Here is a 19,739-nt window from a genome sequence, read left to right as displayed (position 1 = left end):
CTCAGACTGTTGGTGGGCCAAACTATAGTAAAAAAAAAAAAAAAAAAAAAGTAAAAACAAAAACTTTTTGTTTTGTGGGCCTTTAAATAAACTTTATAGCCCTGGGTGAGGGGGATAAACATCCTCAGCTGCTGCATCCGCGGGCCATAGTTTAATGGCCAATCTTCTTGCCCAAGTCCCAGTGCTCATGTTTCTGATCCCTACCATTCTGCATCCTGACAGTTTATTCTTTCTCTCATCAACTATCTCCACACACTAGTTCCTTCCCAGCTTCCTACAACTATGATGAAATTTTCACTAGTAGTCACATAATTATTCATTTGATGCTACCATCCCCTTTAAGCTATAATCTTTTTTCTCTTTTCTCTTTCATAACCAAACCCCCATTTAAAAAACTGCCTAGTGTTTCTACTGGACTTACATCCCGAAGAGATCTTAAAGGAGGGAAAGGGACCCACATGTGCAAAAATGTTTGTGGCACCCCTTTTTGTAAGAGCAAGAAACTGGAAACTGAGTAGATGCCCACCAATTGGAGAATGGCTGAATAAGTTATGGTATATGAATGTTATGGAATATTATTTTTCTATAAGAAATGAACAGCAGGGACAATTTCAGAGAAGCCTAAAGAGACTTACATGAACTGATGCTAAGTGAAATGAGCAGAACCAGCATACAGTACACAGCAACAGCAAGATTATACGATGATGTGGCTCTTCTCAACAATGAGATGATTCAGGCCAATTCCAATGATTGTGATGACGAGAGCCATCTATACTCAGAGAGAGGACTGTAGGAATTGGTGTGGATCATAACAGAACATTTTCATTTTTTTTGCTGTTTGCTTGAATTTTATTTTCTTTCTCATTTTTCTTTTTTGATCAGATTTTTCTTGTGCAGCAAGATAATTGTATAAATATATATGCTTATATTCAATTTACATATATTTTTACCATGTTTAACATATATTGGATTACTTGCCATCTAGAGGATGAGGTGAGGGGAAAGAGATGAAACTGGAACACAAGGTTTTTCCAATTTTTCCATGTTTCCAAATTCCAAAATTTCCAATTTTTCAATGTTGAAAAATTATCCTTGTATGTGTTTTGGAAATAAAAAGCTTCCTTTTTTTTTTAAATTGCCTATATTTGTTGTCTCCAGTTTCTCACAACACACTAATTCCTCAAAGCCTTGCAAAAAGGCTTCTGACTACACCATTCAATTGTAACTATTCTCTCCAAAATTTCTAATTTTTTTTACTGCTAAATCCAATAACCTTTTATTTGACTGCTCTGCTTTTGAGGTATCCCTTCTCTTGGATATTTCTGGCTCCCTTGGCTTCTATGACTTCTATTCCTGGTTTTCTTCTCATCTCATTGCTCTTTCTTAGTTTCCTTTGCCAGATCATTATCCATATCCATTTCCCTTTCGGTGGGTATCACCCAAAACTCTGCTCTGGGCCTTCTCTTCTCTGAATGAGTTCCTGTGAGTTCACTTATGATCTCCACACAAATGACTCCTAAATCTGTATCACCAACCTTAAATCTCCCTTTTAATTTACAATCAGAAGTTGTCCTTTGCCTGCTAATTATCACCACCTGCATGTTCCCAAGGCACCTCAAACTTCATATGTCAAAACCAGAACGTACTGTCCTCCCACCTACACTGATCCCTCTCCTATTTTGATGAAGTTATCACTATATATTTCAGGTTCTCTATTTTCCAGCCCCAAAATCATCCTTGGCTCTTTTTTCCCTCAGGTCCCTAATTCTAACCAGTTGCCAAATCTTGTCAATTCTCTTGAGTCTATTTCCTTCTGTCTACTCACAAGGCTACATTCAGACTCTTATCATCTCCTAGACTATTCCAATGAATGTTCTAAACTCCTATTTGCTTTCCCTGCTTTCTCAAGTTCTCTCCTCTGTGCAATTCATCTGCTCAGTTACCAAAGTAACATTCCAAAGATATAAATATAATGATGTTACTCACTTTGCTCAAAAATGCTTCCTTCTCTAGAGGATTCTGAAAGATGGCAAAGTAAAAGCCAGAAAACGTTCAGCTCTCCAAATTTTCTCCACAAAAAAAGACAGAACAATATCTCAAAACAGCCAAAATAAACACAGAGTAAAATAGTTGTTCTCCAAAGACAAAGAGAAAATCCCAGGAAAGATCAGATCTGCAGGGGTGAAGGTTCAGCCTGAGTGAAGTACAAACACCTCCAGGTCAACTGAAGAATCAACAAACAAGAGGCAGCTAGATGGCACAGTGGATAGAGCATCAACCCTGAAATCAAGAGGACCTGAGTTCAAATCTAGCCTCAGACACTTAATACTTCTTAGCTGTATGACCCTGGGCAAGTCATTTAACCCCAATAGCCTCAGGGAAAAAAAAAAAAGAATCAACAAACAAGATGCCTTGGGGACACCTAAATTGATGGGCAGCCTCTAGCCTCAGAAATTTTTATTTTGCAGACAGTGTGTATGTGCTGGGGAGTGAGAGAAGTCTGCCAGCTGAATAGGGAAAGATTAAAGGACTTTTTTTGTCAAGGGATACCAAGCACATTTCTGCTAATCAGATGCATCCCAGGGAATGACTACAAGAAGGAGCTAGCACATACCTGGTGAGAATAATATTGAGGGTTAGGGTCCCTACTGGCTATGGGCAGTTGAAAGGAGAACAGAATCCCTGGGTTTTAGTTTCAAGGCAAAGAGGACAGCTGTACTTTGCAGCCACTGAAGGGATGGCAGTGAACAATACAAAATACAAGTACCATGGGTCTTGGAATATTATATTCCATGGAGCAAAAGAGCTAGATTACCCCCAAGGTTAATTTACTGAAAAAAGTTAAATATAATCCTGAATGAAAAAAAAAAAAAAAGGATATTTAATGAACTGAAAGACTTTTAGGCTTTTGTGACAACCCTCCCAGAATTTAAGGGAAAATTCAACATATAACATTCAGAAGAAATATAAAGTAAACATTAAAGACCAATTATAAGGAACCAATGAAATCAAATTATTTATTTTATATATATGAAAATATTGGCAGTACTTTTATGATTGTTATTATTTGGGTAGTTTGAAAGAAATAGTTGGGTTGAGCTGAGTATAATGAGATGATTCTTTAAAAAAATAAAATTTATGTAGAGAAAGACAAAAAGTTTTATGTTTTAGACTTAGTGAATCTGAGATATTCTAAAGGACATCCAATTTGAAATATTCAGTAGGCAATTGGTGACAGGAGTGTAATTCAAGAGAGAGACTATGGCCAGAACTCATTATCCTTCCCCCAAAAGCCACTCCTCTTCTAAACTTCCTTATTACTGTTGAGAACGTGACTATCCTCCAAGTCAACAAGGCTCTACACTGCAACATTAACCTTGACTTCTTTTTCTTCCTAATCTCAAATTCAAGCAATTGCCAGATTTTATCATTTATGCCTCCAGAACATTTCCTACATTCATTCCCTTCTCTATTCACATAAGTACCATTCTGTTCCAGGTAATTCTCAGCCCTCATCTGGACCACAGCAATAGTTTTCTAATTGTTTCCACTAACTCAGGAGTCCTCAACTACCGCCTGCAGGCCAGATGCGGCAGCTGAGGATATTTATCCCCCTCAGGCCCACACAACAAAGTTTTTGTTTTTACTATAGTCTGGCCCTCCAACAGTCTGAGGGACAGTGAACTGGCCCCCTATTTAAAAAGTTTGAGGACCCCTGCACTAACTCAAGCCTCCCCTTTATCCAGTCCATCATCCACATACCTGCCAAAATGATTTTTCCTGAAGGATAGGTCTAACCACATTATACCCTACTCAATAAACCCCAATGGCTACCTTAGATTTGATCTAAACTTTTGATATTAAAAGCTCTTCATTGGAACCCCTATTTTTCCAGCTTTCTACATGTGACTCCTTTCCATACACTCTACAGTCCAGCAGTAGCAGACTTATTCACATAGGATACACTACTCCTTGTTTCTCTCAGTGGCTTTTCCCCCAATTCCCAGAAATTTTCCTTCTTCACTTCCCCTGAAAAGGTCTTTGTTTCCCTCAAGACTCAGTTCAAATGCATTTGATAGGAGGTATTTCCTAGTTCCTCTGGTTGCTAGTGCCTTTCTCCCTAACTTCCATCTACTCTGTATCTACCTTGTAGATACTTTGTTTGCATACATGCTATGAACCACATTAAAATATAAACTCCTAAAGAGCAAAGATTATTTTTCTTTTGTATCCCTAACACTTAACAGTGTCTATAAATGCCTATTGACTGACATGAGAGTTATCTAAAAATATATGAACAGATATTATGTGGAAAAGATATTAGACTTATTCTGCTTGGCCACAGAGGGTAGAATTTGGAAGTTAGAGAAAAGGCCTACTTCAGGTCAACATAAGGAAAAATTTCCTGATTCCAATAAACAATTACAGCTTATTGCTAATAATTTCATTAAAATTATGACTTCCACAAAATGGAATGAATTTCTTTGGTTGATAATAGATTCTTTTGCCCTAAAGTTTTCACTCAAAGATTCTGATCCAAGTATGATTTAGATTAGATGGCCTCTAAAGTCCCCTCCATCTCTCAAATTCTGTAAATTCTATAAATTGATTTGATTTGGATCCTATCCTGATAGTCATAGATACAGTGGACAATTCAGGTTGCTGACTCCTAGCCAAACTTAATAAAAGTCAATCACAAAGACATATATTATGGAATCTCTAATTCTCAGTTTTATTAACCATAAAATTTGTATTACAAAAAATATACTGCAAACAACTTCCAAATCATAAATGGTGAGAATTCCCCCTGCCCCAACTCTTATGTTCAATGACAGTGGTACTGAATTTAATTCAAATATTATCTCAATGACAAGGATAAGAGTCATCACTTTAATATATGTATTATTCTATGTGAAGATGTATTCTGATGGAAGTGGATTTCTTTGACAAAGAGACCTAAGTTTCAATTAATCAATGATGGACAGAAGCAGCTACACCCAAAGAGAGAACACTGGGAAATGAATGTAAACTATTTGCATTTTTGTTTTTCTTCCTGGGTTATTTTTACCTTCTGAATTCAATTCTCCCTGTGCAATAAGAGAACTGTTCGGTTCTGCATACATATATTGTATCTAGGATATACTGCAACATATTAAACATACACAGGACTGCTTGCCATCTAGGGGACGGGATGGAGGGAGGGAGAGAGGGGAAAAATCAAAACAGAAGTGAGTACAAGGGATAATGTTGTAAAAAATTACCCTAGCATGGGTTCTCTCAATAAAAAGTTATTATAATATATATATATATGTATTATTGTAGAGAGTATTAAAATGTACAAGTGAAGCAATAATCTATATTAAATCAAAAGTTTTGTATTTTTCCTCAGACCGGTTCTTTTAATCCACCAGTTGTGAATCCACTCATCATAGGATTAATATGGGCTGATTTTAATCTTTTTCTGTTCATCATTTGATGAAAAAGCTTAAGTAACCAATATTAAGCAACAGACAAGAAGGTATAAGAAGGCAGCAGAAATGAAACTGAATAAAGCACAAAAGAGGCATATAAAGATAAAGTTTGATTTAATTTGTCAAAATAAAAATATAAAATTTTTGTAAATTAGCAGATTAATAAATAACAGGAAATGGGTTCTAAAATCATATATAGAGAGAGCTAAAAGGCACACAACTAAAAATTTCTAGTTTCAGTAGAAAATTGAAATCACTCAACTATCTACACATTCCATTCAGTCTTAATCATATAAACATGAAAAAAAACATGGGCAATCATATCTCATACCTGAACAAGAAATGCTGCAGGGTCCCTGTGTGTTCCTTTCATTCCTGAGAGAATGGAGAAAATCACTTTGAATTGAAAATCCTCTCCCATGTCCACAGCCAGTCCTTTCTGCTTTTCAGCAGCAAGGAAAGCCTTTAGAAGTGTAGAATACTTTTTAAGATTAGTGTAGGAGAACTTATACATGGGAGTCAGCGAATATAAGGTCCACTGTTTATGCAGAAGAAAGGCAATCTTTTGTGGGTCAACATTTTCCTAAAATCAAGAGAGACATTAAGGTTTTAAGAATAAAAGTGGAAATTTGTTTTTAGTGATTAAGACTTTATATATTCTAATCCAAGGGTAATTAGCCTATAATTTCTGAAAAGTATTGATGGCATTTTGCCACTCTCTACCACAGATAAGCTCTTTTCTTATTTCTCACTTTCCTTTTTTTTTTTTTTGGCCTTTCCCACCCTTCTCTGTTTTCCTTACTAGTACACAGAAAATGCTCAACACAGAACGATATTCTTCTGTTTATACCCTAGCTCTATCACTTATACCCATAAGTTCAACATCATTTACAATGCTAACTCAAACAGAAGATTAATCAAAAAGATGTATGTGACCAAAAATTATTGGTTCTCAACTATGTCATATGTAAAATCTTATATATTAATATAATGAGAGATAAGCTGAAAAATAACTTTAAATTAATATTTAGTCCTGGAGTGTTTATATGGGCAAACAATACAGATAATAGACTATATGTACTTATAAGCTATGTTTTAAAAGTGAAGATTTCAAAAGCTCTTTAGACATTTTGTCATTATAAATCTTAAAGAAAAACAGCAAAAACCTATCACTTCTCTATACTGTGAAGATCAAAAAGTTAAGAAAAAGAAAATAACCATATTAATGGGCATTCTATTGAATTACTGATGAAATTAAACTAGTGCTATTTTTCAAAAGTTCAATACAATTACAAAATGTATCCTACTATTTGATCACTGATTTTTGAGCAAAGTATGTTGAGCAAAGTGCTTTGTAAACTTTAAGGGAAAAATGAGTTATGTCTTGTTCCATTTATGCAGTAGCAATGCCTTTTGTATCTTATAGGTAATTCAGTAAAGAATTAAAAGGATTAGCATCTGGTTTGTGTAGTAACTGAACAAAAAGAGACCATATGAATGATTTTGTAAATCATTGCATTTCAGAGAAGGGAAGTGGCTTCCTGACACTTTCAGTCTTTCAGAATAAAAATTAAAATTTAAATGTGTTCATTCATACCTAATTTCACTTTACCTAGAAATTAAACACAAGAACTGAGGATCTCAAGCTTGATGTTTCCACATCTGTATGAACAACTACACACTCATCTCACCGAGACTGTATTGGCCAAGCTATACATTTAAGTACTTAGATGATCTTGTGCACAGAAAACTAACATAAGAATAACACGACAGCGCTCTTCAAGAACATGAGGGGCTGGGGCAGCTCAGTGGTGCAGTGAATAGAGCACCAGCCCTGAAATCTCAAATCAGATCTCAGACACTTAACACGTCATAGCTGTGTGGCCCTGGGCAAGTCACTTAACCTCAAGTGCCTCAGAAAAAACAAAACAAAAAACCCATGAGGGGCTCTCACAAAAAAAGAAGAACTAGACTTGCTGTGCTTTGTTCCCAGATTACAAATGCTGGAATATAGACAGAAGCTTTAGAGAATCAAGTTTAGATCCTATATAAGGAAAAGTTTCCTAACAACTAAAGCTTCCCAGAAAGAACATACTTTAAAATATTCAACTTCCTTGAACTGTTCATCAGTGACATATAAAGATGGTCATAACCCTGAGGTCAATGTCACCCACAAATATTACACTTCCTTGATCAAGAACTCTGAAAATCCTTTATCTGATCATAATTTATGTCACTTCATTTTTTCCTCAGCCTTATTCCTACCAAACTTACTTGTCCTCATCCTTCAAGTCATCACCCTTTCGTCCCTTTTTTAACTCAGAGTCTTCATTTAATAATTCTAATTATGTATCAATCTCTATTAAAATTCCTTGCTCTTTTATCATCACCAATCATACCTTGCTATATAAAACTCCACTCTGAGATTATTCCCACTATTTAATATCTCACTTCTACTCATATACAGCTGAACAGAGACAGAAAAATTCAGACAAACACATTGCCAGGGTTTAATGTTTTGTTGTGTTTTTTTGGTTGAAGCAATTGGGGTTAAGTGACTTGCCCAAGGTCACACAGCCAGGAAGTGTTAAGTGTCTGAATACAGATTTGAATTCAGGTCCTCCAGACTTCAGGTTTGGTGCTCTATCCACTGTGCCACCTAGCTGCCCCTATATTATTTAATTTCAACTGTACTATCAATGACTCTTCACCATCTACCTACAAATATCACCAAGTCTCTTCCATTCTTTAAAGAAAACAGAGCTTTATACCCTTCCTTCCTCTTTCTCCCCACATCACATCCTAAAATAATCCTTACTTTCTCAGATGAACTCCTAGAAAAAAGCTGTCAACATTAAATTAGGTGGAGACCTAATCTTCTCCCACTCATTTCTCAACCCTTTACCATCTGGCTTCCAAATATATTGTTCAACTGAAATTGCCCTCTCCAAAGTCACTTGTGATGTTCTAATTGCCTGATTTGATAGTTATTCCTCAATCTTTATCTTCCTTATCTCTCTGCAGCATAAGACATAATTGACTATCCTCTCTTCCTGGATACTCTCTTGTCTCTAGATTTTCATGATATTGGTCTTTTTTTGCTCCCCTTTCCTGATGTTCCTTATTGCTAGTATCCTCCCCATAAAATCACATCATGGACATGTAGTATACAGCCACTTCCTGAGGACAGGAAATGTTTTCACTTTTGTTGTTGGATCTCCAGAGCTTAGCATAGTGACTGGTACATAATAAGTGCTTAATAAACGCCTGTGGGCTCATTGATGTTTCCAGTCTCTTATGTGCAAGTTCCAGAAAAGAAATAGGCTGGGCCTGATTACCAGGCAGAAGAGGAGTAGGGCCTAGAGGAAAAAAAAAAACAGTAGGCCCCCAAAAAATCATTGTAGTAAACTTTAAAGCATTATATAAATGTAACACATTATACTGATAACCATAAAGTTAGCCAGCAGATGATCTATTTTTGTCCACAGAAAGAGATGAAATCATCTATTAAAGATCTGAAGAAGTCACACTGTACAATGGTTTAAAAAAATAAATAAAATAAATAAAAATAAAATCTAGCTGATATGTTAACTATGGATCCCCTGAAGTAAGAAAAAATAAAGATTACATAAAGCTTACTTGCAATGGTGAGCACTGAGGAATTTTCCTTCGAGATGGTGTCTGACCAAACGGAGTCTGCTTTCTGACTGATGCTAGTTGTTTTTGAAAAGGGCTGGCACCAGTAAAGTAATCTTTAAGCCTTGGAGAGACCCCATGTTTTGGAGTGAATTCTGGCACATTCAATGAGTCCATAACTATACAAAAGAAAAATATAAGATTTTAGACACTAAAACAGTAATGCAATTTTATAGATATGCTACAGTATATACAGATATGCTTATTATATGTATATATACATACATATTACATGTACATATATTCAGACATATACAAACATATACACATAACTGCATTCATTCCCCAAATGATGGACATCCATTCAATTTCCAATTCCTTGCCACCACAAAGAGAGTTGCTAGAAACATTTTTGTACATGTACATATAATTTCTTTGGGTACAGACCTAGCAGTGATATTATAGCTGGATCAAAAGATATACAGTTTTAAAGCCCTTTGAGCATAGTTCCAAATTGCTTTCTAGAATGATTGGATCATTTCACAACTCCAAAAGCAATTCATTAGGGTCCCAATTTTGTATGAGTGGATATTTTCAGAAATTAAGTTGAACACATATGCACTGTTACATCAGACTCAGAAGTACATCACAGGTAGATGTTGGAAGGACAGATTTTAACACAGAGGATAATATCAGGGAGGGAATTTGTTGTTCATTGTTTTTCAGTCATGTCTGACTCTTCATGACCCCATTTGGGTTTTTATTTTTTTTTGCAAAGCTACTGGAATGGTTTCTCATTTCCTTCTCCAGCTCATTTTACAGATGATGAACAAAGGCAAACAGGGTTAACTGATTTGTACAAGATAACACAGCTAATAAATATCTGAGGCTGGATTTGAATTCACAAAAATGAGTCTTCCTGATTCCAAGTCCAGTGTTCTATCTACTGTGCCAACAAGCTGCCCAGAGTGGGAATAGATGCAAGTAAAACAAATTTCCCGATTCTGAAAGGGGAGAAGAAAAAACTAAAGGGAGAGGGGAAGGGAGAAAAACAATCAGAATCTAAGAAAATGCTTTACATTACTACATTAGTTAATTAAGTTAACTAAACAAATTGCAGTTTATTAAATAGATTATTACAATGTTTGTTGGGTTCAAAAGAAACCCCAAAAAAGTTTGGAATTCTAGACCAGCATCACAAAGTATCTCAAAAGAATTTGCAGGTTTGATCCCATCTTTAAGTGAAGGAGCAAAATTTATTATAATTGTAATGCCAATTAAAATGGGCTACGTTCCAAAAAATGTTAGCAAAAATTAGAGGCAAGAAGATAAATTTTTAAGGAAAAAAAACAGATGCATCATGTCATTGACATAGTAATTTTATGGCTTAGAAGTGGAGTTGAGGAGTAGTCTGGTTCTGATTTTCTATGCAAATGCAATACCCATAATTCTCTGGGCAGAGCTCATGGGGGTAATCTTCTGGAGGTGTGTTTTTAGTTCTAAAACAGCATTAGGTCAAGTGGCTAACACTCCATTTTATTCTGTACCTATGTCAAATTTAAGCACCTCGTTATTGTTGCTCATCAGTCTCAGACACTGTGTTATCACTAACCAACAGGTTATTATCTGACAGCCAGTAATATTCGTAGCCATAGCATCCTGGTCATATGAAGTACACTGGAACAAGATAACATAGAGGAAATAAATATTTCATTTTTGCTTACATCACTTCCAAGGCCAGGTGGCTTCAGTGCCACTGATATATGTTCCTTAGGAACTGCACCACATCAGTAAAAAAAAAAGAACAAAAGAGATACTTGCAGAATTGATACCAATCAAAATTGGCCAAAAAATAAAGATGTCCATTGAAATATTAAAATGAGCGAAGAAAATAGAATATTCAAAAGGAAGTACAGATAAGTAAAAGTTTTGAAAGTGTGTAATTTATTATGATACACTTAAAAAAAAACAAATAGAATGAAATAAAGAATTGTTTCCTGTGGAATCTTTTTTTTTCCATTGTTCCTATGAGAAAGTTTTTGTTTTAGTGTTTAAATTCAAAGCAAATTTTTGTTTTAAGTGAGAAACTTTAAATATGCTGGAAACACCTTAAACTCAAAATCTCAAAAACTGAATTTTTCTCCTTTCATTTACCTAACTTCCTTTATCAACTGCCCACCATCAGTAGCATCATTACTCTCTGTGAGAGTGTAAGAGTTTGACAGATTTAATCATCACTCATCCCTCTCTCTTATTACCTAAATACAATAACTATATTTTTTGATTAAGGGCAAAGAATATTGTCTTTTCTAGTGCCTAGCATAAGCATACAGGAACTCCTAGGAATTTAATTTTTCCTTTAAAATGTCTATTAGCCCTTCTTTGCTATTGCCACTATCACTAAATTAGCCCAGGCCTATATCACTTCAATCCTAGATACTACAATAATTTAACTACTACTCTCTTTGAATTCAATCTCTTCCCTACTCCAAACCATTCTTCACAATGCTATCTAACTTTCTGCTATTTTTTTCAAATCTATAACAGATCTTAAGCAATGTCAATATAAAACCTAAATTCCAATGCCAGTATTGAATTTTCCTTTTAATTTGGTCCCCTTCTTACCTAACAAGGCTCACTCAGCAGGCACTACTACACCAAAATAAATGTTTTGCTCTAGATCTTGTCTTCTAACCAAGCCTCCCACAAACACCCCAGTAAAGTTCTAAAAATATAGTACAAGGAACAATGAAAAAGAAAACTCAAGATATTCAGTCTAGTTCAGGACTTCACAAATCCAGTAGAAACCTTAAATAGAGTCAGACCATGAACACTACAGAAGATGATGAATGTTGGAGAAAGCATCCAGGAAGAGTGTATTAGATCTTATATCTACTAGGCTCCATGCTCAACTAGCATCCAAAAGTCCATCACACTCCAACACCCAGGCAGTCTGGATAGGCAAGCAAGAGACAAGACCAGCTATTTCTATAGAAGGTGGGAACTGGTCTTAGTCAACACATTCAGATTATGCAGGACTATTCATACCATTTACTATAATAAGAATAGAGTTTTACTTAAGGAGAAGTCCACAATCTGAATACTTTGGACTGACAATACATAAGAAGTGAATGCAGAAGACACTACACAAAAAATCCAAGTGGAGCATCAGAGAAAAGAATGTATTGACCAAGTGGACTACAAGAATTCCTGAAAAAGTTGAAACAAAAGAAAAAAATGAAACGGCCAGGGAAGAATGACAAAAAAAAAAAAAACATACTTTACCATCAATAGTGATAAACCTTGGCTAAGAATTAAATACCCTGAAAATTACAATGGGCCAAATGGAAAACACGGACTTAATGTGACAATAAGAAATACTAAAATAAAATCAAAATATTCTGAAAATAGAAGATAATATAGAGAAAAAATTTAAGAACAGTTTTTAACAATAGCTTTTCATTTTTCCAAATACATGGATAGTTTTCAATATTCACCTTTGTAAAACCTTGTGGTCCAAATTTTTCTCTCTCTCCTCCTCAACCCAAGAAAGCAAGAAGTAGGATATAGGTTAAACAGGTGAAATTCTTCTAATCAAATTTCCATTTGTCATGTACAAGAAAAATCAAATAAAAAGAGGGAAAAACACAAGAAAGAAAAAAAAGCAAATAAAAAAGGTGAAATTAATTTGCTTTGATCCACATTCAATTTCCATGATTCTCTCTCTAAATGCATAAGACCCTTTCCATCACAATTCTATTGGAATTGCCTCATTGTTGAAAAGAACCAAGTCCATCACAGATGTGGTGAGTTGATCATCACAATTTTCTTCTTGTAATTTCTTTATCTGAAAATTGTCTGCTCATATACTTTGACCATTTATCAATTGGATTCTTATAAATTTGAGTCAATTCAATATATTTTATAAATGAGGCCTCTATCTGAAATACAGGCTGCAAAATTTTTTTCCCAGTTTTCTGCTTCCCTTCTAATTTTGGTTGCATTGGTTTTGTTTGTACAAAAACTTTTTAATTTAATGTAACCAAAATTTTCAATTTTGCATTTTATAATGTTCTCTAGTTCTTTGGTCATAAATTCCTCCCTTCTCCCCAGATCTGAAAATTCTCTTAATTTGCTGTCTAATCATGTTTAAATCATGAACCAATTCTGACTACCTTAATATAGGATGTTAGGTGTTGAACAATAGCTAGTTTCTGCCATATTATTTTCCAACTTTTCCAGCAATCTCTGTCAAATAATGAGTTTAAAGAACATATTATCAAAAACAACTAATATGACAAAAAGTGAGCTCAGATAGCATATTCATAGGAATCATAAATGCCAGAGGGCAAAGTAAAAACAAAAAAACTAAGACATCTGAAAGAAACTCAAAATGAAAACTGCTAGGAATATCATAGCCAAAATCCTGAGTTTTTTTTTTTTTCCTTTGACCCAAGAAAAAAAAATGCTGCAATCAAAATGAAAATGTTTAAGTACTAAAAAGTATTATGATCAAACAAACCGAGGCATCTTCCATTTAAAAAGAGAAGAGAAGTTGGAATACAGGAGACTAAGTAGGGTGTAATACACACAGATAATTTTATCAAATTCAATAGTGAAGCAAACAGGTAGGTGTTGCAAGAAGGATATTAATACAGAGAATAATACAAGGAGAGAATTTGTTGTTAAGATTGTTTTTCAGTCATATTTGACTCTTTATAATCCCATAAAAAAAGAAAGCTTTTTTTTTCTTTCTTATGATTTTTCCCCTTTTTATTTGACTTTCTTATACATGACATTCATACACACTATATTTCTTATGATCATTAACTACTCGGGAAGGTCTCACATTAGACCATTCCCTCTTCTATAGGTATAATCCTATAGCAATGTCTCTCATTTTTTTTATTCTGGAAGACTCATAAATGTTTGCTTATTTCTTTGTTCTGCTAGTTTCCCTCTGAGAACTATCTTACCAGGAATTCTTTCCATTTTCCTCTCTCCTGTCCTCTTTGAGGTGTTGCAGGGGAGTTATGATTTAGTAAGCTATGTTGATTAAATTCTCACTCATTTGTATTTTAATTTTCTTTTTTCAATAAATATTTTTATTTTTCTTTGTTTTATACTATCCCAAGATTTTGAGAAAAGAAAAAAAAATGCTTATGACATACACAATAAAACAAAACAAAACCTTGGATTATGCCCAAAAATGTATCTCATTCTATATCACCTTTCTGTCAGAAAGTAGATTAACATATTTCATCATCAATTCTCTGGAATCATGTTCATTATTATATTGATTAGTTCTTAAATTCTTAAAAGGTGGCCAGCTTTATAATGTTGTTACTGTACTGATTATTCTCCAGATTTTGCTCATTTAGATCTATAAGTCTTTATACAAATCTTCCCAGATCCTTCCAAAAATGTCCCTTTCACCACTTTTTATGTCCAATAATATTTCATTACATTAATGTGTCACAGTTTGCTAAACTACTCTCCAATTAATTTTAGTCTTCATCTGATTTCAGAGAAGCCTTGAGAGACTTACATGAAATGATGCTAAGTGAAATGAACAGAACTAGGAGATCATTCTACACAGCAACAAGACTATACGCCCATCAATTCTGATGGACGTGGCTCTCTTCAACAATGAGATGATTCAAACCAATTCCACTTGCTCAGTGATGAAGAGAGCCATCTACACCCAGAGAGAAGACAATGGGAACTGAGTGTGGATCACAACATAGCATTTTCACTCTTTCTCTTGTTATTTGCTTGCATTTTGCTTTTCAGTTTTTTTCTTCTTCCTTCTTGATCTGATTTTTCCTGTGCAGCAAGATAACTGTATATATAGGATTTAATATATATTTTAACATATTTAATGTAGTGGACTACCTGCCATCTGGGGAGGGGGTGGGGGAAAGAAGGGGAAATTTTTGAACAGAAGGTTTTGCAAGGGTCAATGTTGAAAAATTACCCGTGCATATGTTTTGTAAATAAAAAGCTTTAATTTAAAAAAAAAAAGAAAGAAAAGAAAAAAAATTTTAGTCTTCATCTTTTACTAATTCAAAAAGAGCTTCTAGCAAATTTCTCTAATAAATATCTCTTTTCCAAGATACATGAGGAACAGATTCAAATTTATAAGAATAAGAGCCATTCTCCTATTGACAAGTACTCAAAAGATAAAGACAAACATCAGAAAATAAATAAATGGTTATTATTAGTCTACCTGCCAAGACAAACCCAAGGACTATATGAACACAATTACAAAACACATTATTTTCACATAAATGAAGACAGACCTATACAAGTGGAGAAATATTGTTTATGATGAGACTAGGCCAATAAAAATGACAATTCCACAGAAATTAATTTCTTTTTTCAGTGCTATATCAATTAAACTACCAAAAAAAATTTTACAGAGCTAGAAAAATAAAAATTCATCTAAAAGAAAAGTCAAAAATATTAAGGAAATCAATGAAATAAAAAATGCAAATGAAGAGAACTTATCAGATTTCAAACTATATTAGAAAGTAGTAATCATCAAAAATCTGATATTAACAAATGAAGTAGTGGTTCAGTGGAATCGATTAGTTTCACATAATCAATTACAAACCAACGACTATAGAAATCTGCAGTTTGATAAACCCAAAGATCGAACCTTTAGGGCAAGAAATTCAACAAAAATTGCTGAGGAAATTGGAAAGCAGTTCAACAGAAAATAGATATAAATCAACATCTCACACAGTGTATACCAAAATAAAGTAAAAATGGGCAAATAGCTTAGACATAAAGGTGATATCTTAATTAAAGGAGCATGGAAATTTTACTTGTCAGATCTATGAATAAGGGAAGAGTTTATGACCAAAAAAGACAAGAGAAGAGCAGGGGTGTTCACAGACTAATCTTGATTACATGAAATTAAAAATGTTTTGCACAAACAAAATCAATGTAGCCAAAATCAGAAGAGAAGCAGGAAATGAAGGAGAAGGAGGGAGTTTTATACTAAGTTTCTTTGATTTAATAATAATGCCTTATTTCTCAAATAAGTAGGGAACTGAGCCAAATTTATAAATATAAAAGCCTTTCTCCAAATGATAGATTTTCAAGGGATATGAAAGGAAATTTTTAGAAGAAATCAAAACTATCAATCACATAAAAAAAAATGCCCTAAATCATTATTAAAACTATTTTGAGGTACCATTTGACATCTATCAGGTTGACTAACATAACAGAAAAGAAAAATGAGATATGCTAAAAGGAATGTAGAAAATTGGGACACTAAAATAACATTGGTGGAATTGTGAACTAGTTCAACCATTCTGAAAAACAATTTGGAACTATGCCCAAAGAACTGACGCAGTATTATCACTAGTAGATCTGTATCACAAAGAGATCAAAGAAAAAAAGGGAGGGGGGGAGAGAAAGAACCCATTTTAGAAGAAAAAAACCTTCATAGCACCTATTTTTGTGGTAACAAAAAATTAGAAATTGAGGGATGCTCATCAATTGGAACATGGCTGAACAAGTTATGGTATATGATTGTGACAAAATTATTTTTGTGCTATAAGAAATGACTATGGGGAGTGTTTCAAAAAAACCTGAGACGACTTATGTGGAATGATACAAAATGAAGTGAGAAGAATCATGGGATCATTCACAGTTACAGCAATAGGGTAACAATGATCGTCTGTGAAAGATTTAGCTACTCCAATCAAGAAAAAGATCCAAGATCATTTCAAGGCTGTTATTATTTGTCCTTTGTTTTCAAATGGGACTGTGACATCAGGAAGGTGATGCCATGACTTGCAAGTGAATTGGACCTAAATGAGGGAGGGCTGTGCAGAGTTTCCAATCTCTCTTTCTCCACTAGAGCCATCTGGGGTTAGTGGCACAATATAGATCAGGATGACTGGAGATAGCCCCAAAATTCCAAAGTACACATGCTGGGGGGAAGAGGGAAGCTATTTCCCTCCAAGGAAAGAACAGCTAAGATTCTGGCTTCAGACTAAAACATTTTAATTTCACTTTTTTTTCTTGCTTCTCATTTGTGGTTTTTTTGCAACATGACTAATTTGGAATTGTTTTTGCATAATTTAACCTTTATAATTAATACTATATTGTTTACCTTCTTAATGGGTGAGGAAGGGGTGGTAGAGAATTTGGAACTTAATTAAAAAAAAAAAAAAAGATTGTTAAAAGGAGGGAGGAAGAGAGGGAAAAAATGTTTGGTTTAATGAATCTTTGTATCCCTAACTTAACACTGTCCCTTGCACATAATAAACATTTCACAAATGCTCCTGGGACCTAAAACTATATTGTAAAACAGCAGTCATCAAAATCTTTTGATACTGGCTAAGAAGGATCAATGTACATGGATCCGAACAGGTTGGTTTACAAGACAATGACTAATAATCTAGTGTTTGATAAACCCAAAGACCCCAGCTTCTAAGATAAGAACTCACTATTTGACAAAAAATTGCTGGAAAAAACTCAAAATAGTATGACAGAAACTAAGCATTAATCAACATCTAATATCCTAAACCAAAATAAGGTCAAAATGGATTCATGTTTTAGATACAAAGGATGACACTATAAACGGGGAACAAGAGATAGTCCACCTCTCAAATCTGTGGAGAAGGGAGGAATTTATGGGCAAAGAAGAACTAGAGAACATCATGAAATGCAAAATGGATAATTTTGATTAAATTAAAAAAGATTTCACAAAAGCAAAAACCACTGCAGCCATATTAGAAGGGAAGTAGAAAGCTGGGGGAAAAATTTCAGTCAGGGTTTTTGATAAACATCTCATTTCTAAAATACAGAGAAACTGACTCAAATGTGTGAAAATAGAAGCCATTCCCCAATTAATAAATTGTCAAAGAATATAAACAATTTTCAGATGAAGAAATTAAAGCCATCTACAGTCACATGAAAAATGCTCTAAATATCACTATTGATGAGAGAAATGCAAATGAAGACAATTCTGAGGTACCACTATACATCTCTCAGATCGGCTAAGATGACAGGAAAAGATGATAAAAGTAGGAAAGGGCATGGGAAAACTGGGACACTAATGCATTATTGGTGGAATTGTTTTTGTTTTTTGTTTTTAAACTTTTTACTGACAGAACCCATGCCAGGGTAATTTTTTACAACATTATCCCTTGACTGACTTCTGTTCCGATTTTTCCCCTCCCTCCCTCTACCCCCTCCCCCAGATGGCAAGCAGTCCTTTACATGTTAAATAGGTTACAGTATATCCTAGAAACAATATATGTGTGCAGAATCGAACAGTTCTCTTGTTGCACAGGGAGAATTGGATTCAGAATGTATAAATAACCGAGAAGAAAAACAGAAATGCAAGCAGTTTATATTCATTTCCCAGTGTTCTTTCTTTGAGTGTAGCTGCTTCTGTCCATCTTTGATCAATTGAAACTGAATTAGCTCTCTTTATCAAAGAGATCCACTTCCATCAGAATACATCCTCAAACAGTATCGTTGTTGAGGTATATAATGATCTCCTGGTTCTGCTCATTTCACTTAGCACCATTCATGTAAGTCTCGCCAGTCCTCTCTGTGTTCATCCTGCTGGTAATTTCTTACAGAACAATAATATTCCATAACATTCATATACCACAATTTACTCAACCATTCTCCAATTGATGGGCATCCATTCATTTTCCATATTGGTGGAATTGTGAAGTGATTTTGGAGAGCAATTTGAAATTATGCCCAAAGGACTATACCTTTGTATACCTCTATACCTCTGCATACTCTTTTGTATACCTATGCATACCCTTTGAAATTCAGCAGTGCCTTTGTTGCATTTGTATCCCAAAGAGATCATAAAAAAAATGAAAAGGACCCACATATGCAGAAATGTGCACGTGTTGTTGTAGCAACCCTTTTAGTATTGGAAAAGAACTGGAAATTGAGTGGATGCCCTACGATTGGGGAAGGTAGACATGTGTGTATTTTTGTATATATAATATGTACATATATACATATATATGTATAATCATTGAATATGTAAAAAATGCATTGTTGTTTTAGTGTCCCCATTTGGGGAACAACTAAATAAGTTATGGTATATGAATGTAATGGATTATTGTTCTATAAGAAATGATGAGCAGGCTTATTTCAAAAAAGCCTGCAAATATTTACATGAACTGATGTTAAGTGACGTTTGTAGAACCAAGAAAACACTGGATACAGTAACAAGATTATGTGATGAAAACCTATGATAGATTTGGCTCTTCTCAATAATGAGATGATTCAAGGCAACTCTAGAAGACTTGTGATGGAAAGTACCAACCACACCCAGAGAAAGAACTATGAAGACTAGATATGGATCAAAGCATAGTAATTTCACCATTTTTTTGTTATTGTTTTTGTTTGCTTTTTTCCCCTTTCCAGTGTTTTTTCCCTTTTGATTTGATTTTTCTTGTGCATGACAAATGTGGAAATATAATTAAAAGAACTGCACATTTAACCTATATTGTATTGCTTGCTGTCTTGGGTTGGGGAGGATAAGGAGAAAAATTTGGAACACAAAGTTTTGCAAAGATGAATGTTGAAACCTATCTTTGCATATATTTGGAAAAATAAAACATATTTTTTAAAAAGGTC

At 34.3% G+C, this 19,739-nt stretch overlaps 1 protein-coding gene across 2 annotated transcripts in view; it reads right to left on the bottom strand.

Moving 5' to 3' along the window:
- CENPL (centromere protein L) overlaps positions 1 to 19,739 on the bottom strand; it is a 35,549-nt gene that overhangs the window by 13,351 nt on the left and 2,459 nt on the right. For both annotated transcript variants that reach the window (XR_007953838.1, XM_051998929.1), the window contains exons 2-3: positions 9,111 to 9,286; positions 5,803 to 6,054 (exon numbers count right to left, since the gene is read on the bottom strand). Coding sequence is in view for 1 of the 2 variants with exons in the window: in XM_051998929.1 (XP_051854889.1) it covers positions 5,803 to 6,054; positions 9,111 to 9,284 (426 nt within the window). In the remaining variant the exon portion in view is untranslated. The remainder of the gene's footprint in view (positions 1 to 5,802; positions 6,055 to 9,110; positions 9,287 to 19,739) is intronic.

The sequence above is a fragment of the Antechinus flavipes genome, chromosome 4, assembly GCF_016432865.1.
Source record: "Antechinus flavipes isolate AdamAnt ecotype Samford, QLD, Australia chromosome 4, AdamAnt_v2, whole genome shotgun sequence".
In the NCBI taxonomy this organism is placed as follows: domain Eukaryota; kingdom Metazoa; phylum Chordata; class Mammalia; order Dasyuromorphia; family Dasyuridae; genus Antechinus; species Antechinus flavipes.
This window is presented reverse-complemented; position numbering and strand designations above follow the sequence as displayed.